Source organism: Pseudopipra pipra, chromosome W (genome assembly GCF_036250125.1).
Source record: "Pseudopipra pipra isolate bDixPip1 chromosome W, bDixPip1.hap1, whole genome shotgun sequence".
NCBI classification, from domain to species: domain Eukaryota; kingdom Metazoa; phylum Chordata; class Aves; order Passeriformes; family Pipridae; genus Pseudopipra; species Pseudopipra pipra.
This window is the reverse complement of record NC_087580.1, coordinates 24,321,970-24,346,258: the sequence shown is the minus strand read 5'-3', so window position 1 is coordinate 24,346,258 and position 24,289 is coordinate 24,321,970. Positions and strand designations below refer to the sequence as shown.

Sequence of the window (24,289 nt, the reverse complement as noted above, 5' to 3'; positions counted from 1 at the left end):
ATATTCAAAAAAACCCTTGCAAACCAAGCTGCTTGGGCCATTAAAATGGATAAAAACAATTATATCAGGATTCCTGCTAAGAATCCTTTGTGTGACTGCTTGGAAAAAATTTGGAGAGATAACCCGAGAGAAAGCAAAGATAGAAGATGTGGACACCTTACAAATTGCACAAAGAAACTTAAACTTGTCCATGGAGAAAAACTTTAAACCTCCTGTTCCACGTGCAAACTGACAGGACCTAACAAAGGACTTGGGCTGGGTTTTGCGCAGGCAGGAGCGAGCACGTGGCGCGGACCGTGTGGTTGTTGGGGAGAGACAGACCTTGAGTCCCTGAGACACTGCTGAGTTGCAGCCATGTGGCGGCCACGCCGTGGGTTGGGCGTCACCATCTTGCCCACGGCCAGCTTGTCAAGTGTCCCAGCTTGAGGAGGCGTGCACAGAACATGTTAACCCGGTAAGCGATGAACCAACAGAGGACATCGGAGAGGGTCGGTTTTGCCATTAACAAGGTATGGAGATTTTGCCATTAGCAGTTTACCGGTAACTCGAGACTGTTCTCGCTATGTGGACACTACGTTGGCCACCTGTGGCTCTCTCAGTCTTCCACCACCTGGGTCCCAGCGACTTTTAGCAGGGTCCTGCACGGCGAGGGTCCCAGATGCACTCGGCAGTGCCGGATCATCTCACTCCATGAGGATCAGCACGGCCAAGTCAGATATGGCAACACACTTTCTGAGCCCTTTTTAATTAAGAATGGTGTGAAACAAGGCTGCGTTCTCGCTCCTACCCTATTCACAGTCTTGTTCAGCAGGATGCTCCAAAGGGCCACGGCAGGCCTCGATGATCAGGACGGTATCTACATTTGATATCGTACTGATGGAAGCCTTTTCAACCTAAGGCGACTGAAGGCCCACACCAAGACCTTAAACCATCTTGTCCGGGAGCTCCTTTATGCTGATGACGCCGCCCTTGTTGCACACGCAGAAGCAGCTCTGCAGCGTTTAACATCCTGCTTTGCAGATGCTGCTGAGCTCTTTGGGCTGGAAGTCAGCTTAAAGAAGACAGAAGTTCTCTATCAACCTTCACCTCAGGAAGTCTTCCATCATCTCCATATCACCATTGGCAAATTAGAGCTCAAATCAGTCCAACAGTTTAATTACCTAGGCAGCCTCATCTCCTCAGATGGTAAGATTGACAAAGAGATAGACAACAGGCATAGAGATGATAGGCAAAGGCATAGAGAGCTTTTGGAAAACTTTGTTTGACGAAATAAACACCTGAAGAAAAGTACAAAGATCAGTGTTTACAGAGCCATTGTGCTGTCTACTCTTTTATATGGGTCTGAACCATGGGTCATCTACTGCCACCACCTGCAACTCCTAGAACGCTTCCATCAACGCTGTCTCTGTACAATCCTAAACATCCACTGGTCAGATTATGTGACCAATACATCTGTTCTAGAACAAGCAGCAGTCACAAGCATTGAGGCCACGTTGCTGAGAACACAGCTGTGCTGGGCAGGGCACGTCTCCAGGATGAAGGACCACCACCTCCCTAAGATCTTGCTTTATGGTGAACTTGCCACCAGCTGCTGCAAGAGAAGAGCCCCGAAGAGAAGATACGACTCCCTGAAACAATATCTCAGCCTTGGCCATATTGATCTTCATCACTGGTCTACTCTGGCCTCCAATAGGGAGACCTGGAGATACACCATCTATAATGCTGCTGCTTCTTTTGAGAACACACACAGAATCATTCTTGAGGAGAAAAGACAACGCAGAAAGAACCGTGTCTTGCCGAAGCCACCTAAGGAGTCTTTCTGCTGTGCCTTTTGCAACTGGACTTGTCTATCTCGCATTGGTCTCTTTAGCCACAAGGGTGCTTGTAGCAAATGTGGGTAGAGTCCTCCCCAAATCTTCGTTTGTGAAGCCCAGCCATGATGATGAACTAGTAAAAAGGGAATTAAAGGGATACAAAAAAAGGATATAAAACATTTGCTTTCTCGGTTGCTTCCTATCAATAACCTGTGCTTACCCACACAGACAGGCCAGGGCTGCCAGGATCTGCAGCAGCTGGTCGGTGCCCGTGCTTAGCGGGCGTCCCCACAGAGCAACACAGTCTTGATGGCAGGATGAAGATCGCTCACCCCAGCAGTCCTGACACCCCATTTTATCAGCTCTACATTACACCGCGTAGGGCCAGGGCACAGTATAAGGTGATGCCTGAGTGGCAGCCAAACCCCGCCTGTTCATTACCCAACAGCAACAGTCTGCCCATGCCCTGCTGTAGGGCAAGGGGCCAGCAACCCCTGCCCACAGAATCTTCCTCTCACCATCATCTTCCTCACCCCTATGGACCTCTCCCACTGTGTTTCAAGGGTATTTGTGTCCATCTTACAGTATGGGGCCAAGCCAAGGAGGAACTCAGCTCTGATAATGGGGACATCAAGTTGACTTGCTAAAAAGCACAATGAACCTTTCAGTTAACTCGTGCCATAAAATTACATTTTACAATACTCTGGCTGGTTTCACATCCCAATATAACTTCTTTCTCACACCTCTATGCTCCATTGATCATCTAAGTCAAAAGTACCCCCTTTACACCCAATTACTCCCAGTCACACCCAGTCACCCCCAGTATGGCTTCAGTTGCTTCCAGTCCCTCCCAGAATGATTCCAAACACTCCCTATATGGTCCCAGTCACTTCCAGTATGAACCCTGTCACTCCCAGTCTCTCCCAGTATATCCCAGGCATCCCCAGCATGCTCCTAGTCACTCCCAGCATAATCCCAGTCACTCCCAGTTGCTCCCAATAGCTTTCAGCATGATCCCAGTTGCTCACAGCCACTCTCCATCATCCCCAGGGTGGTCCTAGTTGCTCCCAGTCACCCCTGGCATAATCCCACTTGCTCCCAGTATATCCCAGTTGCCCTAGCACGATCCCAACTACTCACAGCATGTTCCTAGGCACTGCCAGTATGATCCCAGTATGAGCTCAGTCACCCTCAGTCTAGTCCCAGTTGCTCCCAATATGATCCCAGTTGTCCCTAGCATGAGCCAAGCTGCTCCCACTGTGATCCCAGTATGAGCCCAGTCACCCTCAGTCTAATCCCAGTTGCTCCCAATATGATCCCAGTTGTCCCCAGCATGGTCCCAGCTGCTCCCAGTTGCCCCTTGCATTGATGCATTCACTCCCAATATGATCCTGCTCTGATCCCAGTTGCCCCCAGCATGGTCCCAGTTGCTCCCAGTTGCCCCTAGCGTAGATCCAGTCAATCCAAGTATGATCCCAGTCTTCCCCCAGCATGGTCCCAGTCAATCCCAGTTACCCCATTGTAGATCCAGTCACTCACAGTTGCTCCCACTTCCCCCCAGCATGGTCCCAGTTCCCCCCAGCATGGTCCCAGTTGCTCCCACAGTGGTCCCAGTCCCCCCCACTATGGTTACAGACACTCCCAGTAGATCCCACTTACAGTCCTCAGCACACTCATAGTCATTCCCAGTCACTCTCAGTTACCCCCGTGAGGTTCCAGGTTCCACCATTATGATCCCAGTCCCTCCCAGTATATTCCAGTTGCCTCCAGCACGCTCCCAGTAGCCCTCAATGTGTTCCCAGTTGCTCCCAGTATGATCCCTGTTGCCTCAGTTCTGGTCCTGCTGGGTCCTGCTCCTGGTCCCAGTGTATCCCGGTATCCCAGTCCATCCCATCCCGTCCCAATCCATCCCAGTCCCTTCCCGGCAGCCGCCGCTGTTTCCCGGATCCTGCCCCCGCCCCAACCCAGAGCTGCCGCCGGACGCCGCCCCCCCCATCCCGGTGTCCACCCTCTTTGCTCTCCCCACAGAGCTCCTGACCCACCTCCTGCTCCTCCCAGGGAGGGCTTTTGGGAGCCCCCCATTTCCTGGACCCTGGGACCCCCTTGAGTCCCCATTCCTGGGCACTGAGACGCCCCTGCATCTCCTTCCCCAGCTCCAGGACCCCCCTGCACCCCCTTATCCGTCTCCGGGACCTCCTGCAACCCCTTTCCCGACCATCCCACCTCTCCCAGCCCCTCCCGTTCCTTGACCCTGGGACTTCTCTGAACCCCCATTCCTGGACACTGGGATACCCCTGCACCCACTTCCCTGAAAAAACCGTGAGTGGGAATGGGAAAGGGGTTCTCCAGCCCCTCTGGGATTTATGATCACCCCGAGGAAAGGGAGACGAGAAAGACAGAGAAGGAGATTCGGGATCAGGGGTCGGAGTCCCAGCGCCCAGCCCTGCTCCGCCGGGGGTGGGGACCCGCACACGCAGCCAAAACTGGAGCTTTTCCCCCTCGGTGTCTCCCAAGGAACGGCCCAGGAGCTGCTCTGGGAGGAGTTCGGGCGGGACACGCCTGAGCCGTCCCTGGGAAGCTCTGGAACGCAGTATCCAGGAGGGATGAGGAGGGTCTGCGGGGGGCAGTGGGGGCTGCGCGGGGAGGGCACTGGCACAGGGAGATCCCCCCCGCCCCCGCGGGATCCGCAGATCCCGGCGCTTCCCCCGCTTTGGCCCCAAACCAGCGGGTTTAAGGCCGAGTTTAAGCGCAGGGCCCGGGAGTTCAGCTCAGCCCGGCCCGGAGGCCTCACAGTACATGGCCGAGGAGGGTCGAAGGGGGCCGAGGAGGGTCCAGGGGGTGCCCGGAGGGGTCCCAAAGGGGATCCAGGAAAATTCCCAGGAACTCCCGCCCCCCCCCCCCCCGCGCTCCCTCGATCGCTTCCGCCTCCCTAACTGCGCGACCAGGATCTGCTCGGCGACCGGTGACGTCATGAGCACATCGTGCTGCCATTGGCGGTCAGGAAATAGCGGCGCCAATCGCGGGGCCGGAGGCGGCTCTGTGGGCGGGGCCAGCGGGGCAGCGCCATGGCTCCGGCGCTGGGTCTGGGGGCGCTGCTGGGGGTCCTGGGGCTCCTGAGGACCCCGGCGGGGGCGGCGGAGGGTAAGTGGGGCCCTCGGAACCGGGAACTCCTGGACCGCCACTTCCGGGCACGGGAGCCCCCCTGAACCCTCATTCCTGGGCACTGGGTCCCCCTTGAATCCCCTTATCCAGCACCGAGACCACCTGAAACCCCCGTTCCTTGCGCAGGGACCGCCCTGCACCCCCTCATTCGGCACCGGGACCCCCCTGCACCCCTTTTCCCGGCCATCCCACCTCTGCCAGATACCTCTTTTCCTTGAGCTTGAGACCCCCTGGATCCCCATTCCCTCCTTTCCCAGCCCCCAGCCCTTCTTTTCCGCAGCACCGCGGACCTCCAGGACCCCCATTCCTGGCCATGCTGGGTTTCCCACCCCGTGACCCCCCTTTCCTCGACACTGGGAGCAGCAGGACCTCCCTTTCCTTGGCAGAGGGACCCCCTGGACCACCCATCCCCCCTCTCCGAGCCCCTGCCTCCCCTTTCCTTAACTCTGAGACCCCTTGAAATCCCCCTTCCCCAGCACCAGCGCCCCCCTGGGCCCCCCTATCCTGCACCAATATTGCCCTGCACCTCTTTTCCCAGCCATCCCATCTCTTCTAGACACCTTTTGCTTGACCCTAAGACCCCCTGATTCCCATTCCTGCCTTCCTCAGCCCCCCATTTCTTCTACACGAAAGAGCCCCAGGACCCCCATTCCCGGCCATCCTGGGTCTCCCCATCCCATGACCCCCCTTTCCTCGATACTGGGATGACCTGGCCCCCCATTCCTGCCTTTTCCAGCTCTCAGACCCCCACTTTCCTCAACACTGGGGACCACTGTACCCCCCTTTCCTGGGCACAGGACCCCCCCCGAACCTCCATCCTGCCTCTCCCAGTGCCCTCACCCCCTTTCCTTGACCCTGGGACCCCCCAGACCTCCATTCCTGGGCATGGGGACCCTCCTGCACCCTCTTATTCAGCACCCAGATCCCCCTGAACCCCTTATCTGGGACTGGGACCCTCTCTATGCTCCTGTTGGGCACTGGGACCCCCCTGCATCTGCTTTCTTGGGCGCGGGGACCCTCCTACACCCCCTTATGTAGCAGCAAGACCCCCCTGAACCTCTGTTCCTGTGCACTGGGGCCCCTCTACTTCCCCTTATCCTGCACCAGTACCCCCCTGCATCCCTTTCCTGGCCATCCAGCCTCTCCCAGACTCCAAACACCTCCTTTTCCTTCACCCTGGGACCTCCTGGAGCCCCATTCCTGCCTTTTCCAGCCCCAAGCCCCCTTTTTCCGGAATGCAGGGGACCCCTGTGACCCCCAGTTCCCTGCCATACTGGGTTTCCCCACCTCATGATCCCTTTTTCCCCAGCACTGGGGCCCCCCTTTCCTGGGCACAGGGACCCCCTGAAGCCCCCTATCCCACCTCTGCTCATCCCTGCATCCCTCTTTCCTTGACCCTGGGACCCCCAAGCCCCTTTCTGGCTCTCCCAGCTCTCCCAGTTCCCCCTTTCCTTTACCCGTGAATCCCCCCAGCCCCCCAGTCTCTCACCTTGGGCCTCCCCAGACCCCCCAAATGTCCGTGTCCCCCCAGTTCTCCACTCCCTGCGTTACCTGCGAGTGGTGGTGTCGGAGCCCGGCCCGGGGCTCCCCCGATATGTGGCCGTGGCGTTTGTGGATGGGATCCCCATCAGCCGCTACGACAGCGAGCGGGGCCGGGTGGAGCCACGGACTCTGTGGATGGCGGCTGGAGCTGAGCCGGGATATTGGGATACGGAGACCTGGATCAACCAGATGTACCAGCACAAGGACCCCGCCCACCTGGAGATGCTGCAGATCCGGTACAACCAGAGTGGGGGTGAGTGGGGGGAGCCGGGGAGGGGGAATCTGTGAGACTGGGATGTGGATCTGTGGGGCTGGGATGTGGATCTGTGGGCCTGGGGGGGATCTGTGGCACTCCAAGGGACTGGGACGGGATCTGTGGATCTTCATCAGACTATGGGACTCGGTAGGGCTGGAATGGGGTCCTGTGGGGCTGGGACACACTTCCATGGGTCTCTGTGGGTCTGATTCCACCCCCCAGGTCTCCACACATTGCAGCGGGATTCCGGCTGTGAGCTCCTGTCCGACGGGAGCGTCCGTGGATCCCATCGGGAAGGCTACGACGGACGGGATTTCCTTTCCTTTGAGTTGGGATCCAGGAGATTTGTGGCAGCCGATGGCGCTGCCCAGATCACCAAGAGGCTCTGGGAATCTGATGAGATGAAGATGGAGAGGTTGACAAATTACCTGGAGCACATCTGCCTGGAAGTGCTTCAGAAACACGTCCGGTATGGGCAGGAGGCGCTGGAGCAAAAAGGTGGGGGCAGAATTCCCATGGGAATGGGGTACTAGAGAATGTGGGATTTGGGAAGGTGGAATTTGAGAACAGAGGAATTCCCATGGGAATTCTGTTTATGCATGTCACCCTCATCCTATTCCCATGGGAATTCTGTGGGTGGATCTCATTGCTGTCCCATTCCCTTGGGAATTCCATGGGTAGATCTCACCATTATCCCATTCCAGAGCCCCCTGACGTACATGTGTCTGGGAAGGAGGAACACGGGATCCTGACGTTGTCCTGCCACGCGTACGGATTCTACCCCGGGATCATCGGGATCAACTGGCTGAAGGGGGATGAAATCCGGGATCAGGAGACAGAGTGGGGCGGGATCGTTCCCAACAGCGACGGCACCTTCCACAGCTGGGCCAGGATCGAGGCGCTGCCGGGGGAGCGGGAGCAGTACCGGTGCCGGGTGGAGCACGCCGGAATGCCGGAGCCCGGGATCTTTGCCTGGGGTGAGGCTGGGAACGGGGAATGTGGGAATTGGGAAATGAGGAATTTGGGGATGTGGAGCAGTGGGATGGGGGTTCCAGTTTCCCCTCCCCCTCCTCATCATCCCGCACTTCCCAGAGCCGGAATCCAGATGGAATTCCACCCCGGTGCTGGTCTCTGCATCCGTCATCGCTGCCATCGTCATCATTGGCCTCATCGGAGTCTGTGTCTGGAAGCTCCGATCTGGTAACTCATGGGATGGGGATTGGGAAGGGGCACGGATCTGCCTGGCAGCATTCCTGGAATCCTGTGCCACGGGTCCTGATCCCACTTTATTTCCATAGGGAGGAGGGAAGAGGAAGGGGTATGATGCGGCCAACAGTGAGTACCAGCAGCGTATCTGGATCCAGATCCAGATCCTCTCCATGTGGATCCCATGATGGATCCTGGAATGGGTCCAGGTGTGTGATCCAGGCCAGCATCTCATCAATCTTCTCTTTCCACAGGAACAGACATGGGAACTGACTGCTGCCCCCCAGGTATGGAGTGGGATCCATGTGGAATTCCAGAGAGAAATTAGGGCAGGATAGATGGAGCAGGATTGGGACAGGATTCCAGATCAGGGCAGGATTCCAGAGTGGGATCAGGTGGAATTGTGGGGTGGATCAGGGCTGGATTCTGAAGCAGGATCAGCTGGGATGGATGAAGTGGGATTGGGATGGGATTTCAGAGCGAGATTGGGTGGGGTGGATGGAGCAGGATTGGGGCGGGATGGATGGAGTGGGGTCAGATGGGATGGGTGGAGCAGGATGGGGTGGGATTCTAGTGCAGTTCCTCCTCTCTGTGGGCTCTGCAGCTGGATCCATCCTGTGGGATGGGCACAGGGGCATGGTGACTCTGTGCCTCGCTCTCATCCTGGCAGGAATCGCCCCCTGAGCGATCCTCGGTTACGATTCCAGAGGTGCCAAAAATAAAAGCCATCCCTGGTGTCACTCCGGTTCTCCAGGGCTGTTTCTCTTTCATCCCCTCCAAGGGATCCCTCAGGAAAAGAACCTGTTGCAGTGGCTCCACGTGTCGTGACATGGGCTCTGACAGCGTGGAGAACTGGGGGACACGGAGGTTGGGGGGTCTGGCAGGACACTCTGCCCAAATAAAGCCTAAAATCCAGTCAGAGAACCCAAACAACCCAAGCTGTCTGTGCTGAGCTCCCACTGGTGCCAAGGGGCTGCTTTTAGTGTTGGGTTGTGCTAAAACCAGCCTGGTTCGCCCACTGCAAACACACCCCGGGCTTTTGGAAGCAGGATTTGACTGATAAGCTGCTGGCTGGCCTGCAGAAATGGGACTGGCAATCAAACTCTTTATAACTATAAAAGCCCAGCCCAACTTTCACGTGGCAGATTCTTCCACAGACTTTCCTGGAGTGTGCAGAGCTTGTCCCATGGAGCAGGGAGGCCTCTTCATGGTTACTCAGGGGTTAAATTGCACACGGAGTTACATCAATCCCCACTAATGTTTGTTTCTTTTTGCCAGTTTTGATACAATTTGGTACAATTGCTTTGCTAGAATTGCTTTGATACAGGGCACTATTTTATGCTGTATTATACTCTACTGGTAGGTTTGTAGCATTTATACTGTGTAGTAAATTATTCTGGTTAAGATCTTTCCTCTGTACACTTGTCTGTTCATTTGTCTGTTCATTTGTCATAAATAATAAATAACTTTATATAAATATATCTGGTTTGCCATCATTAAAAGCTGATTCAATCACATCTCTGTCTTTCCTTAAATCCTTTGTTAACATAATCCGAGGCTGAGATTGGATCCAGCCGCCCCCAGGCTCCTCTCGGAGCAGGAGTTTAGAAAGCCAGGGAGTCCTTTCTGCACCTCGAGACTCAACAGCAGGACTTCTCTAATGAACTTTGTCTCAAAGCCTTCCACTCCCACCCACAACAATTTGGTGTAGTCAGCAGGATGGCAAATGATTTTGAGAAACAGACAAAAGGCTTAACAGAATATTTATGGAGGCACAGTCACACATTAACACTGATGATCGTTGGCCAGTGGATAACTGGTAGGAGTGGGAAAATATGCAAGAAAAATGTAGAAAATATATTTAGTGGGGTGACAAAGTGAAATCAGAAGAGATGTAATGCATAATGAAACTTTACGAGATCCACAGGCCCTGAGGAGACTGGTCCCTGTGTGGGCAGAACTCCTGCATGACACGGTAAACCATGCAAGGCACACGGGCTGGGAAGATCATGCTGTGGAACACACTGAAAGGAGCTGAAAAACTGAACTGTGAGAACCTCCTGAAAGACAGGGGAGGACTGTAAAGCATAACCTACCTGAGAGAAGAGAAAAATCAAACCCCTCTATTCACTCACGAGAACAACGGAACAAACTGCAGAAAAGAAATTAGGCAAAAGCACAATTTGAACTCCATCTGGCCACTTCTGTAAGGGATAATAAAAGTGCTTTTATAAATACATCAATAGCAAAAGGAGAGGCAAAGAAAACCTCCATTCTTTGTTGGACATGGGGTTTGGAGGAACATAATTACCAAAGATGAAGAAAAGGCTGAGGTACTTAACACCTTCTTGGCCTCAGTTTTCAACAGTAAGACAGGTTGTCCTCAGGACAAGTGGCCTCTGGAGCTGGTAGACAGAGACAGGAGGCTGAACAGCCCCCCTGTAATCCAGGAGGGAACAGTCAGTGACCTGCTGAGCCACTTGGATCCTCACAAGTCTATGGGACCAGAGGGGATCCACCCAAGGGTGATGAGGAGCTGGCAGAAGAGCTCGCCAAGCCGCTCTCCATCATTTCCCAACAGCCCTGGCTCACTGGGGAGGGCCCAGATGATTGGAAGTTAGGGAATGTCACACCCATCCACAAAAAGGGCTGCAAGGAGGACCTGGGAAACTCCAGGCCTGTCAGCCTGAGCTCAGTGCCTGGCAAGGTTATGGAGCAGATCATCCTAAGTGCAGTCCCACAGCATCTACAGGATGGACAAGGGATCAGACCCAGCCAGCACGAGTTTAGGAAGGGCAGGTCCTGTCTGACCAACCTGATCTCCTTTTATGATCAGGTGACACACCTGGTGGATGAGGGGAAGGTGTGGATGTGTCTGTCTGGACTTCAGCAAAGCCTTGGACACCGTCTCCCATGGCACACTCCTGGAAAAGGCTTGGCCAGGGGCACTCTGTGCTGGGTTAGGAACTGGCTGGAGGCCTGGGCCCAGAGAATGGTGGGAATGGTGCTGCATCCAGTTGGGATCCGGTCACCAGTGGTGTCCCCCAGGGATCAGTGTTGGGCCCAGTCCTGTTTAATATCTTTATTGATGATTTAGATGAGGGGATTGAGTCCATCATCAGCAAATTTGCAGCTGACACCAGTTGGGGGGTGTGTTGATGTGCTGGAAGGCAGGAGGGCCCTGCAGAGGGACCTAGCCAAGCTGGATCCATGGGCTGATTCCAATGGGATGAGGTTCAAGCAGGCCAAGGGCCGGGTCCTGCCCTTTGGCCACAAGAAGCCCCGTCAGCCCCCTGGGCTGGGGCCAGAGTGGCTGGAGAGCAGCCAGGCAGAAAGGGAGCTGGAAGTGTGGATGGACAGGAAGCTGAACAAGAGGCAGAGTGTGGCCAGGTGGCCAAGAGGGCCAGTGGATGGTGGCCTGGCTCCATAGGGCTGACATTGGGTTTGGAGACATAACAGATCTAGTAATGGTTGCAGCAGAATGTGCCATAGAAAATTTCTGTGTAACCAAGCTGCCAAGCAAAGAAACAATAAAGGAAGGAACTTGTGGTTAACAGAAGCAGCAAAGCAGGCAAAGGTGGGGTGTTACAAAGAATGACAGATTGTGACTGAGCTGGAAGGAACCCATGAGGATCGCCGAGTCCAACCCTTGGACCCTGTGACCATCCCCATCTCACACCATGAGCCTGAGAGGATCATCCAAACACTCCTTGAGCTCTGTCAGCCTTGGTGCTGTGCCCACTGCCCTGGGGAGCCTGTTCAGTGCTCAACCACCCTCTGGGGGAACAACTTCTTTCTAATATCCAACCTAAACCTCCCATGACCCAACTCCAGGCCATTCCCTCAGTCCTGTCCCTGGTCCCCCCAGAGCAGAGCTCAAGGCTTGCCCCTCCTCTGCCCCTCCCCAGGAAGTTGGAACTGCACTGAGGTCTCCCCTCAGTCTCCTCCAGCTTAACACACCAAGTGCCTGGTACAGACCGTTCAGAGGCTGTAACGAGGTTCTTTTAGATGATTACTTCCAAGGCGAGATTACGGCACAAAACTCCAAATGGTCTCAACAGACAATTAACTTTATTTGTAACAATAAGTTAAAACGGTAAAAGCGAGGGGCGGAGAAGAGGAAGAGATAAGGAAAGATAAGGAAAAGGAAAGGCTACAAAAGGAGAAAAAGGAAAGTGCAAAAAGGTTCCCACCACCAGTGAGAGAACCGGGTGTAGTCAGCCTCAGGCAGTCAGGGAAGGACCGCTGGAGAGAAGCAGGTGGTGAGCAGACTGGATCCAAGGCAAACAGGAGACGCAGGCAGGTGGGACAGGAGCAGGACGGAAGCAGGCGAGACGGAGGCAAAGCAGGACGGAGCGAGGAGCGGGGCCAGCAGCCAGCACGGGACCCTGGGGATGAGGGTGGGCTGGACAGGACCACAGCGCTGGGCACTGCCCTGGCCAGCTTGGCTCCGGGCAGACTTTTCCACGGTGTCGATTGGTGAAGCTGCTGCTATCCAGTGAAACAGGAGGCCAGGCCCAAAAGAGTTAACTGAGAAATTTGGGCCTGCTAACCAGCTATTACCATCTGTATGATCTGTACTCGTTCTGTTCTACCTACTGGACCAAAACTTAAAAGAATGGTAAAAGAATCATAGAATAGGCCTAGAGGTAATAAATTAAGATGCAGTAGGATAAGGTAGACATTTGAATAGAAGAAACAGGCTGGGAGCCAAGGCCTTCTCCAAGCTTCAGTGAGCGGGTCAAGAACAACAGAAGAGAAGGGAGGTCAAACAGAGGAAGATGAGAATTAGCCCCCAGACCCATGGGAGGAAGTTCAGATCTACCACCAAAATTGAGGGCCAAGAGAAGCACCGCCCCAAGCCCTGCCCGAGCTCCACCTATACTCCACCTGTTATTAATATGTATAGATAGATGTTGTAAGCACTTGAATATGCATTTAATCATATACAAAAATTGTATAAAAACTGCTGATTTTGTGTGAAGCCTTTGAGTAAGTTTTTCCAGCAATAGCTGGCTTGCTGCCAGCGCTGTCAATAAATACCTTTGCTGCTCAAAGATCAAAAGGACTCTGGGCAGTTTATTATACGGGATTTTTCGGATTCACCAGGCAGGCTGGCTCTGCCAAGGCGGGAAAATGTAACACCTTTCTGTTGGAGACTCTCCAGGGGTTCCAGCAAGCACTCCACAATGTCCCCCTAGGTCGATGAAGGCAGCCCTGCTAAAGGCTAAAGTTGATGTCCACCACTTTGTTCAGTCACTGGGCTCCAGGGGGGCTCCTGGTAGCCTGAAAAACTTAGTTTGGCACTTACCTCAGCTGATGGCAATAGGCCAATTACTTATTGTTCATTACACCAGTCAATGTAAAAACAAAGAAGCCAGTCAGAGATGGAACAATCTCTTACAGAGCCTCCCAAGCAGCAGTTGCAGGGCAGCAGGGACCCGACCTGAGCTGCCTTTGGTGCCCAGGAACTGCCCCCACACAGCCCCTCTCCTGCCCGAGGGACCACCAGAAGAGGGGGAGCCCAAAGACATGGACTGGAGGAATTCAGCAGGCATTTTGGGGCCATTTTATGGACATTTTGCAGGGGCAGTGCATAGACTAAGGGAACAAGACCTGTGTGTTACACAAAGAAAGGGAAAGGGGTGGTGGGGGCTGAAATCGTATTGAGTCGTGTGGGGCCTGGGCATGATGGGACTGGTGTGGAATAAGGGCTGGAATGTGCTGGTTTGGGTGGGGTGGAGTTAAATTTTCTTTGCAGAGACTGGAGTGGGACTGTGTTTGGGCGTGTGCTGAACACAGGGCTGAGAATAGAGAGAAGGTTTTTAGTGCTGAGCTCACCCAGAGCCAGCACTGGGGAGGGGCTGGAGGTGTGGGGGAGGTTGGGAGGGGACACAGCCAGGACAGGTGACCCCAAATGCCCCAGGGGATATTCCAGACCATGTGACATCATGCTCAGTGTATAAAGTGGGGGAGAGAAGGAGGAAGTGGGGGGACATTTTGAGTGATGGAGCTTGTCTTCCCAAGTCACTGTTCCATGGGATGGGATCTTGTTCTCCTGGAGGTGCTGAACACCTGCTGCCCATGGGAAGCAGGGGATGAACTCCCTGTTTTGCTTTGCTCGTCTGTGCAGCTTTTGCTTGTCCTTATTAAACTCTATCTCATCCCCTCCCAGTTCTCTCCCTAGTCCTGCTGGTGGGTGAGTGAGGAGTGGCTGGGGGGGCTTGGGGCTGGATGGGGTGAAACCACAACAGCCTTTGTTGGTGTCCAAGGTGGGGCTGGGAGCATTGGAGATCCTGACAGGCGGGATTGGGATGTGCTGCAATTTACAGCTGCTGGTGCTGTCTGGGGCTCCTGGCTGTGTGTCAGTCTGGTGCTCCTTAGTGGCTGTTTGTTGCTGTCGCTGCTGCTGAGCTGCTCAGCTCTGATCACCTCACTGTGCTGTGCCTGGGAATGCTGGACAACAGCCCTGGCGATGTGGCCGGGCTGGCAGGAGGCTCGGGAATTGCTGCTGCACTGGACAGGCTGGAACTCCGTGTGAAGTTGAGCTGAAGGGCCTGTGACCTGTGGACGAGTCCAGGATGGAGCAGAGACCCCCCTGCAGCCCAGGGAGGAGCCCACACCGGAGCAGGGGGTGCCCAAAGGAGGCCGAGAGCCCGTGGGAAGCCCCTGCAGAGCCGCGGAGAGAGGAGCCCACGCGGAACAAGCTCCTGCAGGACTTGTGACCCTGTGGGGACCGACGGTGGAGCAGCCTGTTCCCGAGGGACTGTCTCCCGTGCCAAGTACCCCACGCTGGACGGAGCAGACACGGACTCCGCTCTACCCCACAGGACGGAGCAGACACGGACTCCACTCTATCCCACGCTGGACGGAGCAGACACGGACTCCTCTCTACCCCACAGGACGGAGCAGACACGGACTCCGCTCTACCCCACAGGACGGAGCAGACACGGACTCCACTCTACCCCACAGGACGGAGCAGACACGGACTCCTCTCCCTGAGCGGGAAGCAGCGGTAGGATCCCCATCCCCCTGTGCCGCGGAGCGGAGGGACGGAATAGTGAAGTCCGTGAAGGAGGGAGGGGTGGGGGAAGGTTTTTTATTAGGATTCGTTTGACTTCTCACCCTCCTGCTCGGATCTGAGCGGTTCCCAATCCCATCAATGTCCCCCAGTCGGGTCTTTGTGCCCCCAACACCGATCGAGCAATACCCTGCTCCTGCCCCCCGGCCCGGGTAGCGCGACAAAATGGCGGCGGCGGAGCTCGAGTCCCGCCATGATTGGCTGCTTGCCCCGTCACTCCTCGCCCTCGCGCGCTCATTGGTCGGCTCGGGCGGGCAGTCCCCGCCCCCTCCCTCTGCCGGGCCGGGGCAGCGGCGGCGGCGCCCGGACGGCGCTGAGGCGGCGGCGGAGCTCGGGGGCGGCCCCGGCGCGGTGGGACCCGCGCTCGGTCCTGCCGGGGCTCGGGGCTCGCTGCGGGCGGAGGGGGCGGGAGGCGCCGCGGGGAGCGGGGTCTGGCGGGCTCGGCCCCCCGTGTCCCCTCCCCAGGGACCGCTGAGGGAGCGGTGACTCAAAGAAATCCTTAAACAATAGGTAAAAGCACACTTTTTATTTCCGGCCGGGGCAATGCAAAGGGGTTTCGCCCCCTCCGTGCATTCCACTGAGAAAAGAAACACAACAGCTTTTATACATTTGGAAGGACTAAGTTTCAAAAATTACCTATCATATACACTCTTTGAGAATTGGTACGAAGTCTACCTTATCTAAATAAACATTCAGTTACCTATCCCTATTTTAATTATTATAGAGTAGGAACATAAAATTTTATCATTTCAAGCGCTGTTTTCCCCCCACCCCTCTCCTGTCTCCCTTGCAATGTTATGTGCTAAAAGCCTTTGTTTTCCCGCTTTCCCTGTCAGTCCCTTATTTGTTTACTTCCCCTTCATTTTAACTGCCCCCAATTTGGGCAGAGACCTGTTTGCGAGCAGTTACAATTCTGCAAAGGCACACTTCATGCTAACATGGCTAAATTTTTCTTTTGTCTTGTCTCTATTTCAGCGGCTGCCCGCGGGCTCCTCCTTCCCGCTGAGCCCCGCCGGGCTCGGAACGAGTTTGTGCCTCGGCCTTGGCCGCAAACATCGCATTCGTTCCCCTGTGACAAGCCGACAATGACACACTCGAGAGACACACTGAGTCGTTATTACTCCAGAGCTGGGTGCCCGGTGCTGTTTCACAAGTCAGGCACCAACTCGCAGAGCTTTTTACTATTTATACATTTTAGCAAACAAAGCAAACCAAGCTTGCAAGCAGCTGCGAGACATTAAAGCTCGACAGAACACTTGCTGGTTTAGACTCAGCTGCTTTCCCCTCCTGCAGGTTCTTGGAGAGACAGGGGGTGGTCTCAGGTGGGTCTGAAGGGCCGTCCAGCATCTTGTGGGGTGACCGGGGTGGGGGGGGGGCTGAGACTGAAAACACCTCCCAGCTGTGCAAGTCCTTGGGACGACACCTGTCCAGGTGTGGCGGTGCATCCCCACCCACCCCAGGCCTCCCTGTGATCTGAGAATGCTCATTAGGCCTCAGCCTTGATGAACAGCCCTGGGCTGAGCTGCTCTTGAGCTGCTCAGAAACACTCTCTGCTCCCAGGAACTGGTGCTGTCTAACCAGGTCCTGCTGCTTTAATGAGCAGCCTGGGAAATTTATTATTTTTCTTGCCTGAAGAACAATCCAAGTGGAATCCTATTTTTGTTCTCCAACTTTCAGAGAAAGTCACAGACCTGAATTGCGGCCAGGATGGACAATTCCTGTGCCTCAAGCCCCCTCTGTGGGGGCCCCATAACCAGCAGTGCTGAGTGAGACCCTTGGAGCTCTCTGGGGCCGCAGCAGCTGCAGGGACTCTGCTCCAGCACGGGCTTCCCACGGGCTCACATCCTTCTTTTCGGGCATCCCCCTGCTCCGGTGTGGGCTCCTCCTTGGGCTGCAGGGGAATCTCAGCCCCTGTGCCTGGAGCACCTCCTGCCCCTCCTTCTGCACTGCCCTGGGGGTCTGCAGAGCTCTTCCTCTCCCCTGTTCCCACTCTGTTCTTCTCTGCACCCAATTCCATCTGCGCAAGGACTTTTTCCTCCTTCAATACGTTCTCCCCAAGGCATCACTGCCATCTCTGATGGGCTGAGCCTTGGCCAGTGGTGAGTCCATCCTGGAGCCCCTGGAATTTGCTCTGCTGGACATGGGGGAAGGATATTTTCACACCAAAATGAAAGCATTGAAATAGCTGTGATTCCTGGCTTTCAAACATGGGAAAATGGGAAGATGATCCATTCAGAAGAGACATGGCAGGGCTGGGGTGGGTGGGAGCAGTGGGATGAGCTCAGCCGGTAGCTCCCAGATTTCCTTTGCTCTGGCTCCATGGATCACTCAGGTGGTGATTCCTGCTGGGATGAGAGTGGGTCATGGTGGCTCCCTGTCCCTGTCCCCATCCTGCCGGATGGACCCAGCTGTGGAGCCCATGGAGAGCAGGAGCTGGCCAAGAATTCCACCTGATCCCACTCCATCCATCCCACACCAATCTCTCTCCATCCATCCCACCTGATCCTGCTCCAAAATCCAGCCCAGATCCTGCTCCACAATTCCACCTGATAGCAATTTGGAATCCTGCCCTGATCCTGAATCCCTCCCTGGTCCCACTCCGTTCACCCTGCCCCAATCCCCCTCTGGAATCCCACCCTGATCCCGCTCCATACCTGCAGTCAAGCTGTTTGTTCACGTGTCTATTCCTGCAGTAAGAGAAGATCCATGAGATTCCATCACGGATCACACACCGGGATGAACTCCAGGATTCATCCTGGGATGCACACAGAGGGGATCCAGAGCTGGATCTACCATTGGAACTCACCAGTTGCCATGTTATATCCCTTCCTCTTTCCAATGGAAATAAAGTGGGATCAGGACCTGTGGCACAGCATCCCTGGAATGCTGCCGGGCGGATCTGTGCCCCTTCCTGATCCCCATTCCATGAGTTACTGGATCGGAGCTTCCAGATGCCAAATCTCATGAGGATGAGGATGATGATGACAATGGCAGCGATGATGGACACAGCGACCAGCACCAGGATGAAATTCCATCCAAATTCCGGCTCTGGGAAGTGCGGGATGATGAGGAGGGGGAGGGGAAACCAGAACCCCCATCCCACTGCTCCACATCCCCAAATTCCTCATTTCCCAATTCCCACATTCCCCGTTCCCAGCCTCACCCCAGGCGAAGATTCCGGGCTCCGGCATTCCGGCGTGCTCCACCCGGCACCGGTACTGCTCCCGCTCCCCCGGCAGCGCCTCGATCCTGGCCCAGCTGTGGAAGGTGCCGTCGCTGTTGGGAACGATCCCGCCCCACTCTGTCTCCTGATCCCGGATTTCATCCCCCTTCAGCCAGTTGATCCCGATGATCCCGGGGTAGAATCCGTACGTGTGGCAGGACAACGTCAGGATCCCGTGTTCCTCTTTCCCAGACACATGGACGTCAGGGGGCTCTGGAATGGGATAATGGTGAGATCTACCCATGGAATTCCCAAGGGAATGGGACAGCAATGAGATGCATCCACAGAATTCCCATGGGAATAGGATGAGGGTGACATGCATAAACAGAATTCCCATGGGAATTCCTGCGTTCCCAAATTCCACCTTCCCAAATCCCACATTCTCTAGTACCCCATTCCCATGGGAATTCTGCCCCCACCTTTTTGCTCCAGTGCCTCCCGCCCATATCGGACATGTTTCTGGAGCACTTCCAGGCAGATGTGCTCCAAGAGATTTGTCAACTCCTCCACCGTGATCCCGTCAGATTCCCATTTCCTCTTGGTGATCTGGGCAGCGCCATCGGCTGCCACAAAGCTCCTGGATCCCAGTTCGAAGGAGATGAAATCCTGCCCGTCGTAGCCTTCCCGACAAGATCCACGGATGCTCCCATCGGACAGGAGCTCACAGCCGCAATCCCGCTGCAGCGTGTGGAGACCTGGGGGGATGGAATCAGACCCACAGAGACCCATGGAAGTGTGTCCCAGCCCCACAGGGCCCCATTGCAGCCCTACAGAGACTCATAGTGTCATGAAGATCCACAGATCCCGTCCCAGTCCCTTGGAGTGCCACAGATCCCCCCCAGCCCCACAGATCCACATCCCAGCCCCACAGATCCCCCCCCAGCCCCACAGATCTTTGCCTGGCTCCCCCCACTCACCCCCACTCTGGTTGTACCGGATCTGCAGCGTCTCCAGGTGGGCGGGGTCCCTGTGCCGGTACCTCTCGTTGATCCAGGTCTCCGTATCCCAATATCCCGGCTCAGCTCCAGCCGCCATCCACAGAGTCCGTGGCTCCACCCGGCCCCGCTCGCTGTCGTAGCGCGCGAAGGGGATCCCGTCCACAAAGGCCACGGCCACGTACTGGGGGAGCCCCTGACCGGGCTCCGACACCACCACTCGCAGGTAACGCAGGGAGTGGAGAACTGGGGGGACACGGACATTTGGGGGGGCTGAGGGTCCCACAGTGAGAGACTGGGGGGCTGGGGGGGCTCACGGGTAAAGGAAAGGGGGAACTGGGAGAGCCAGAAAGGGGCTTGGGGGTCCCAGGGTCAAGGAAAGAGGGATGCAGGGATGAGGAGAGGTGAGATGGGGGGCCTCCAGGGGGTCCCTGTGCCCCCAAAAGGGGGATCCAAGGAACCACAGTGCTGGGGAAAGGGGAGTCATGGGGTGGGTCCTGGAGGTCCTCGGAGTAGAGAAAAAGAGGGGCTGGGGGCTGGAAAGGGCAGAAATGAGGGTTTGGGGGTCCCAGGGTCAAGGAAAAGAGGGGCTGGAAGAGGTGAGATGATGGGAAAAGGGGATGTGGGGGGCTATTGGTGCATGATAAGGGGGTCCAGGAGGGTTCTGGAGCTAGGTATGGGGTGCACGGGGCTCCCCCATGTATGGGAATGGGTGTTCAGGTGGTCCCAGTGCTGGGTGAGGTGTGTCAGGGACATCCTGCTGCCCAGGAGTAGGGATTCAGGGGGGTCCTGGTACAGGGTAAGGGGTCCTTGTGCCTGGAAATGGAGGTTCAGGGGGGTTCTGGTCCCCAGGAATGGGAGTTCAGGGGGACCTCCTTCCCCAGAATGGGGGTTCAGGGGGTCCCCGTGCCCAGGAATGGGGGTCCAGGGGGGTTCCAGGGCTGTATAAAGGGATGTAGGCAGGTCTCTGTGCCAGGGAAGGGATGCAGTGGAGTCCCCTTTCCGGGAATGGGGATTCAGAGGATGCCGGTGCTGGATAAGGGGGTTTGTGGGGGTCCTGATGTTGGGGGAGGAGGCACAGGGGGGTCCCTGTGCCCAGGAATGGGGGTTCAGGGCGGTACCCGTGCTTGGAAATGAGCATTCAGGGGGGCCCCTTCCCAAGAATGGGGGCCCAGGAGGGTTCCAGTGCCCAGGGAAGAGGGTTCAGGGGGTCCCAGGGATGGATAAGGGGGTTCAAGGAGGTGCCCATGTCAGGGAAGGGGTGCAGGAGAGTCCATTTCCCAGGAATGGGGGTTCAGGGGGTTTCCTGTTCTCGGGAAGGGGGGTTCACTTCCCAGGAATGGAAGTTCAGGAGGTCCCAGTTCCGAGGGTCCCACTTACCCTTCGTTGCCCCCCCTGGGTCCCCCAGGAGCCCCAGGAGCCCCAGGAGTGCCCCGAGAGCCAGCGCCGGAGCCATCGTGCTGCTCCGCTGCGTTTGGGAAATATCCCTCCCTCAAATTACCCTGTTTTGGTCACAAGCCTGAAAAAACCAGTTTCTTCTTCTGGAATGCTTCCCAGCTCTGTGGTCTGGCCAAGATACACCTTCTTATCAGTAGTGCTCAGGCCCAGATGGTTTAGTCTCAGGACTAAGATATCCACTTTAACACAGCTATGGGTGGATACAGGACTAAGCCCTGTCTGGTAAAGCTGAAGGAATTCACAAGACTTAAACTCTGTGTCATGGGTTGACCCTGGCTGGATGCCAGGTACCCACTAAAGCCACTCTCACTCTCCCTCTGCAACTGGACAGAAGAGAGAAAAAAAACAGCTGAGGATTCATGAGTTGAGATAAGAGCTGGGAGAGGTCAGTGACTGATCACCTTCACAGGCAAAACAGATTCCAAGTGGAGATATTACCTAAATTTATTACTGACAGGATAAGAGCCAAAGAGTGAGAAACAAAACAGTCTTAAAAACACCTTCCCCCCACCCCTCCTTCCACGTTCTCCCTCCTCCCCCCAGCAGTGCAGGGGGACAGGAATGGGGGTCATGGTCAGTTGTTGTTTCTGCCGAGAGACAGTCCTTGATGGACCTCTCCAGCGTGAGTCCATCCCTCGGGCAGCAGCTCTTCCCAACCTGCTGTCCCGTGGGTCACTCCTCCATGGGGTCAGTCCTTCACAGATGAGCTGTACCGGCCTGGGTCCCCCACAGAGTCCTACCCGGGAAAAACCTGCTCCAGCCTGGGCTTCCCTCTCCACGGGCTGCAGGTCCCTGCCAGGACCCTGCTCCATCCTGGGCCTGCCACGGGGTCACAGCCTCCTTCCTGCATCCACCTGCTCCAGCGTGGGAGCCTCCAGGGGCTGCAGGGGGGTCTCTGCACCCCGATGCTCCCCCATGGGCTGCAGGGGGGTCTCTGCACCCCGATGCTCCCCCAGGGGCTGCAGGGGGGTCTCTGCACCCCGATGCTCCCCCAGGGGCTGCAGGGGGGTCTCTGCACCCCGATGCTCCCCCAGGGGCTGCAGGGGCACAGCTGCCCCACCCTGCTCTGCCCCATGGGCTGCAGGGCCTCGGCTCTGGCACCTGGAGCACCTCCTGCCCCTCCTGCACTGCCCTTGGGGTCTGCATTGCTGTTCCCATGTTCTCACTCTGCTCTTCCCTGGCTGGAATTCCTTCTGCACAACAACTTTCTGTTCTTAAATATGTTATCCCAGAGGTGTTACTGTCGCTCCTGACTGGCTCAGCCTTGGCCAGCAGCAGGAATTCCATCCTGGAGCCGGCTGGCATTGGCTCCATGGGACAGGGGAAGCTTCTGGCAGCTTCTAACAGAAGCCACCCCTGTAGCCCCCCCCCCCCAAAAACCAGCCACACTACACGCTGTTTGTTGCAATTAAAGATTTTCCCAACATTTCCCCCCTTTGAGAATTGTTGAAATTTTCAGCAAGTCTCACTTATAAGCCTCATAATATTTTGGGTTACAAACATTAGTACAACAATTCACATAAATTCATAAAAGACAACAATCACTGTCATCACAGTCACTATAATTCATTTGACCCACTGAGAGTGGTCTGGACACCAAAATGATCTTTTCCAATAACTCCTGAGATCCCCAGGAAATGCTGTTCTTTTGTACTTCATGTAAGACTCTAACTTGTTCCCAGATTGTCCAAATTAGTCACTACTTTCTGAGACTGATCTATGTATACAGTGACTACTGTTTATTATGGTACCGACTCCTCTTGTAAGGCCAAGATCAGATCTAAAGCCCTTCGGTTCGGAGTTGAAATCTTCCTGATTTCTGATACTTCTTTTTGTGTTGTCCACAGAGCATTTACAGTTTGAGTTCCAATTATTTTGCCTTCAAATTCTGGGTAGCTATAATGTTTGGGATTCCAGCTCCCCAAGTGCCAGTGCCCTTCCAGCTCCAGGTGAAGCCTTTGCACAGAACAGTCCCCCGGGCAGGCCCAGGCCTGTGCTGTGCTGCACAAACCCCTTGGCTGCAGGACAAACTCAGCTCCTGCTGACAGAGGAGCTGCAGCCACCCTTGCCTTTATCTAGAAGTGCAGGAAGAAGTTCTCATGAGAACATCATTTCTTGTTTGGTTGCAGAAGTGATGAAAAGAGATGTTTTGTTTTAAGAAAAACGGTTCTGTTACAGTTCATGTGGTTCTCTACAGAAGTAGTGTTGACATAATCCACTTTGCCTCATCATCCTGGGTTACACAAAGGCTCTGGTATCCACCTCTCCTCTCCTCTCCTCTCCTCTCCTCTCCTCTCCTCTCCTCTCCTCTCCTCTCCTCTCCTCTCCTCTCCTCTCCTCTCCTCTCCTCTCCTCTCCTCTCCTCTCCTCTCCTCTCCTCTCCTCTCCTCTCCTCTCCTCTCCTCTCCTCTCCTCTCCTCTCCTCTCCTCTCCTCTCCTCTCCTCTCCGAACCTCTCCGAACCTCTCCGAACCTCTCCGAACCTCTCCGAACCTCTCCGAACCTCTCCTCTCCTCTCCGAACCGAACCTCTCCGAACCTCTCCTCTCCGAACCTCTCCTCTCCTCTCCTCTCCGAACCTCTCCTCTCCGAACCTCTCCGAACCTCTCCGAACCTCTCCGAACCTCTCCTCTCCTCTCCGAACCTCTCCGAACCTCTCCTCTCCTCTCCGAACCTCTCCTCTCCTCTCCTCTCCGAACCTCTCCTCTCCGAACCTCTCCTCTCCTCTCCGAACCTCTCCTCTCCGAACCTCTCCTCTCCGAACCTCTCCGAACCTCTCCGAACCTCTCCTCTCCGAACCTCTCCGAACCTCTCCGAACCTCTCCGAACCTCTCCGAACCTCTCCTCTCCGAACCTCTCCTCTCCGAACCTCTCCGAACCTCTCCGAACCTCTCCGAACCTCTCCGAACCTCTCCGAACCTCTCCTCTCCTCTCCGAACCTCTCCGAACCTCTCCGAACCTCTCCGAACCTCTCCGAACCTCTCCTCTCCGAACCTCTCCTCTCCTCTCTCCTCTCCGAACCTCTCCGAACCTCTCCGAACCTCTCCTCTCCTCAGCCTTCCCCTCATCCACCAGGTGGGTCACCTGATCATAGAAGGAGATCAGGTTGGTCAGACAGGACCTGCCCCTCCTAAACTCGTGCTGGCTGGGTCTGATGCCTTGTCCATCCTGTAGGTGCTGTGGGACTGCACTGAGGATGATCTGCTCCATAACCTTGCCAGGAACTGAAGTCAGGCTGACAGGCCTGGAATTTCTCAGGTCCTTCTTGCAGCCCTTTTTGTGGATGGGTGTGACATTCACCAACTGATGGGCGTGACATTCACCAACTTCCAATCATCTGGGACCTCCCCAGTAAGCCAGGGCTGTTGGGAAATGATGGAGAGTGGCTTGGCGAGCTCTTCTGCCAGCTCCTCATCACCCTTGGGTGGATCCCCTCTGGTCCCATAGACTTGTGAGGATCCAAGTGGCTCAGCAGGTCACTGACTGTTCCCTCCTGGATTACAGGGGGGCTGTTCAGCTTCCTGTCTCTGTCTACCAGCTCCGGAGGCCACTTGTCCTGAGGACAACCTGTCTTACTGTTGAAAACTGAGGCCAAGGTGTTAAGTACCTCAGCC

At 55.7% G+C, this 24,289-nt stretch overlaps 2 protein-coding genes and 1 long non-coding RNA gene across 6 annotated transcripts; 2 read left to right on the top strand and 1 right to left on the bottom strand.

The window, feature by feature from the left end:
• The first annotated feature begins 4,833 nt into the window (after positions 1–4,833).
• Positions 4,834–9,459, top strand: LOC135405373 (class I histocompatibility antigen, F10 alpha chain-like). 3 transcript variants are annotated; one of them, XM_064640066.1, is made up of 8 exons: positions 4,834–4,955; positions 6,508–6,771; positions 6,997–7,272; positions 7,479–7,751; positions 7,867–7,974; positions 8,073–8,109; positions 8,235–8,267; positions 8,762–9,459. In XM_064640066.1, exons 1-6 carry the CDS (start codon positions 4,880–4,882, stop codon positions 8,096–8,098), a joined length of 1,023 nt encoding a protein of 340 aa, XP_064496136.1. In that variant the 5' UTR covers positions 4,834–4,879; the 3' UTR covers positions 8,099–8,109; positions 8,235–8,267; positions 8,762–9,459. The 3 variants fall into 3 exon arrangements, with proteins under 3 accessions (XP_064496136.1, XP_064496134.1, XP_064496135.1); XM_064640064.1 differs by having other exon boundaries at positions 8,651–9,459; XM_064640065.1 differs by having other exon boundaries at positions 8,585–9,459.
• A 4,686-nt stretch (positions 9,460–14,145) lies between these two features.
• LOC135405717 (uncharacterized) lies at positions 14,146–16,316 on the top strand. The gene is made up of 2 exons (XR_010425975.1): positions 14,146–14,995; positions 16,037–16,316. It is a non-coding gene; the product is annotated as an uncharacterized LOC135405717 (long non-coding RNA).
• On the bottom strand, positions 15,573–20,855 carry LOC135405323 (class I histocompatibility antigen, F10 alpha chain-like). Of its 2 annotated transcripts, none has more exons than XM_064639997.1 (7): positions 20,600–20,855; positions 19,202–19,492; positions 18,704–18,979; positions 18,225–18,497; positions 17,868–18,109; positions 17,716–17,748; positions 15,573–17,403 (listed from the first exon to the last, which is right to left on the bottom strand). In XM_064639997.1, the coding sequence occupies exons 1-6, from the start codon at positions 20,673–20,675 to the stop codon at positions 17,743–17,745; spliced, it is 1,164 nt and encodes a 387-aa protein (XP_064496067.1). In that variant the 5' UTR covers positions 20,676–20,855; the 3' UTR covers positions 15,573–17,403; positions 17,716–17,742. The 2 variants fall into 2 exon arrangements, with proteins under 2 accessions (XP_064496067.1, XP_064496068.1); XM_064639998.1 differs by having other exon boundaries at positions 19,202–19,465; positions 20,600–20,854.
• Positions 20,856–24,289: the final 3,434 nt, after the last annotated feature.